This window comes from Ailuropoda melanoleuca, unplaced genomic scaffold (genome assembly GCF_002007445.2).
Source record: "Ailuropoda melanoleuca isolate Jingjing unplaced genomic scaffold, ASM200744v2 unplaced-scaffold72606, whole genome shotgun sequence".
NCBI lineage: Eukaryota > Metazoa > Chordata > Mammalia > Carnivora > Ursidae > Ailuropoda > Ailuropoda melanoleuca.
In genome coordinates, this window is record NW_023247844.1 from 1 (window position 1) to 2,993 (window position 2,993).

Sequence of the window (2,993 nt, forward strand, 5' to 3'; positions counted from 1 at the left end):
TTGCTAAAGCATAGCAAGTCCATGATCTCTTAGCTACGAGACAGAGAAGAGAAACTGAGGCACCCGAACAAAGAGGATGGGGCAGCGATCAAACCTGGAGTCTTTCTAAACACAGGCATCTTGGGGCGCCTGGTCGGCTCAGTCTGTTAAGCATCTGACTTTGGCTCAGGTCATGATCCTGGGGTCCTGGGGTCGAGTTCCACAGTGGGCTCCTTGCTCAGTGGGGGGCCTGCTTCTCCCCTGCCTGCTCTGCCTGCTGCTCCCCCTGCTTGTGCTCTCTCTGACAAATAAATAAAATCTTAAAAAAAAAAAATTTAAACACAGGCATCTGTCCGTCCTGGAGCTGAATGGATGGGTCCAGGAAGGTGACGTCAGTAGGGACTTCCCTCCCAAGGACTTGGAGCAGAAGGGGCGGGAGGCTTGTTTGCTCAGGGTGAGGAGTCAGAGTAACAAAGCCCCCAGAGGTGTAAATGAACTCCCCAGGGAGTTGTAGGGGTGAGGGGGCTTCTCCTGCCCTTGTTCTTCTGTTCCAAGATCTACTCCACTTTGACGGGCAAGGAAGGCTTCCTGCACGACAGCTCTGAGCCCTTTTCCAAAAGGTCAAGACAACAGATCATCCACGTGCTTTTCTTCCACAAGGAGACTTTCACACAAGCACTCACGGCACTGACAGCAGCCAATAGACAATCGCCAGAAACGAACTTTGGAGGAAGGCAAGCCCCACTACCCCCAAGGTCTGAAATCAACAGGTATCTATCTGCCACCACATTCCGCACACCCAGGCAGGCATGGGCGGAAGAGGCCACAGCATATCACAGCTCGCGGAGCTACAAAGAATCAACTTTATTGGACATTCAGGTCAATTTCTCTTTTTGCCCTTCCCAGTGACCTTGGCAGGTGTGAGGACAGGAGCCGCTGCCTGGTACAGAGCGGAGGAGATCTTGTTGATGTAGTACAGGCCAACCATGGAGAAGAGGAAGCTGCACGGTGGAAAGAGGAAGGCCACGGCATCGGCGGGTATACTGCCGGCCCGGTGCCTCTCGGCGGCCACAGAGGCAGCCGGGGAAGGACCCGGATCAGGGAAGGAAGATGGGGCAGGGGAAAGGAGGGAGAACGGTGTGGGGGAGGGCAGGCAAGGTCTGGAATCCTTAAAGGAGGATCCAGCGTCAAAGGACAGGAGGCCGCACCCCTTCCCCCGCTGTAGGGCACTTACCAGGTGGTGACGCAGACTCGGTGGATGAGGCCAGATGCAAAGAGAGCCAACAGGAGGCAGAGAAGAACTGGAAGGCAAGAGGGGACAAGGAGGGTGGTGGTCGGAACTGCAAACACCAGGCATTGGTATGTGGAGTCTAGGGGAAATCTGGGGCCCTCTGAAACTTGGGAAATCTGCTTCGAGGAGTATGGCATGACATCAGCAGGAGGACTTCACATGCCCTCAGTGACGCCCAGGACTTGGAGGGAGGAGACGCATGCTCATTACCAGCTCTGTCCCAAATATCGCTTCCCTATCCTGACTCTCTTACAATATAAAGGAAAAGGAAAAGTGATACAGTCTGAAGGGCAAGGTTTGCTCCCATTTGGGAAGGAAAGGCAAGGCCTTTCCAACAAAAGCCAGCCACTAAGGATCAACTCATTAAACTGGTTGGCCAGTGGTGGAAGCTGAGGGCCTCACTGCCTGGAAGGAGGCCGGAGGGCAGGGCATCTGGACGCACATGCCCATGGAGCAGGAAAGGGTCCGGGCTATCTAGCGTAGGACTGGAGAGAAAGTGGGAGACTAGACCGCAGGGCAGATGCCACCTGCCCAGCCGGGGAGGGCGCAGGGGGTCAAGAACCCTGCCCCACAACAACGGTTTCTTTCAGAAGCCCAGAAAGACGGTACACATGGAAGAAAATCTCGGAGGTTTGGAGGGTGCTGCAGGGGAGGAGCTCCGGGAGGCCTCAGGGCCAGGAGGAGGGCAAGTATGGAGGGCCACACGGTGGGGGGGTCTGTGTTCTCCTGCATGAGGCTGCTCAAAGAGGTGCATTTGCTGCCACCTTCACACCTGTGACATTCCTCAGGTGATCTGGCCTTGATGCCTGAGGTGCTTTCCGAACTTAGTTCTGCATAAATAACTAGATCATCAACTCTCCATTAAATGAGCTGTAACGAGTATCATTTCAAAGAGGAAGTAACCTAACATTTATTCGAAGGATTCCCGGGGACGCAGACATCTGGTGTCTCTAACACCGCAGCTCTCCACGATCACCTCAAATGCACAGAACCCACCCGTGCAACTCCCCATCAACACCCCTCAATGAACGCAGTCCTGTGTCCTCTCCCACACGTCCCCAAGGGCTATGCAAAGCCATTCTGCACGGGCCCAGGGTCCTCAGAACCCCCCTGGGAACTAGGCTTCCTGCTCGCAGGCCTTCCTCCAGACCCGAGTCCAAGAGCTCGGGGAGGTGCTGGATCCCAGGCTGGCAACCGCCTCCATAGGTCTCGAAGTATCTCCTATGAACCACCTTTACCAACCAAGCACCTGGAAACTCAGTGCCCCGTTGGGGCGGTTAGAGCAGACGGCTGAAGCACTCGGCCCCCATTTTCACTTACTCTCAGGGAAGATCTTGGCTTGGAATCCTTTGCCGAAGACCAGATTCTCCAGATTATTGAAGGCCTGGTCGAGGGAGTTAAGGGCAGGCCGAGCGACGGGGCAGAGCGGCGGGTCCCCTCCCCCTCCCCCCAGCGCAGGAAGGATACAGTGAGCGAGAAGACGAACAGGCCGGAGCCTAGCAGGCCCCCCTGGATGGTGAGCCACTCGGTGGAGGCCAGCTGGCGACTGTACATCTGCATCCCGGCGAAGAGCAGCAGCGACAGGAGGGAGGAGAGCGCCAGCGACGTGCCCGTGCCCACGGCTGCAGGGGAGGCGAGGACGCGAGGCGCGGGGTCGGGCCGGGCCCTCCCGCCCGCGGCGCAGGCGCAGCCGGCCCCCGGCACCCCCGGGGCTGCACACCCC

At 57.2% G+C, this 2,993-nt stretch overlaps 1 protein-coding gene across 1 annotated transcript; it reads right to left on the minus strand.

The window, feature by feature from the left end:
• Positions 1-823: 823 nt before the first annotated feature.
• On the minus strand, positions 824-2,989 carry KRTCAP2 (keratinocyte associated protein 2; the record flags this gene model as incomplete). The annotated part of the gene is made up of 4 exons (XM_034653117.1): positions 824-980; positions 1,214-1,280; positions 2,591-2,654; positions 2,738-2,989. Coding segments are annotated over 4 exons (504 nt in total), but the record flags the coding sequence as incomplete, so codon positions are not given.
• Positions 2,990-2,993: the final 4 nt, after the last annotated feature.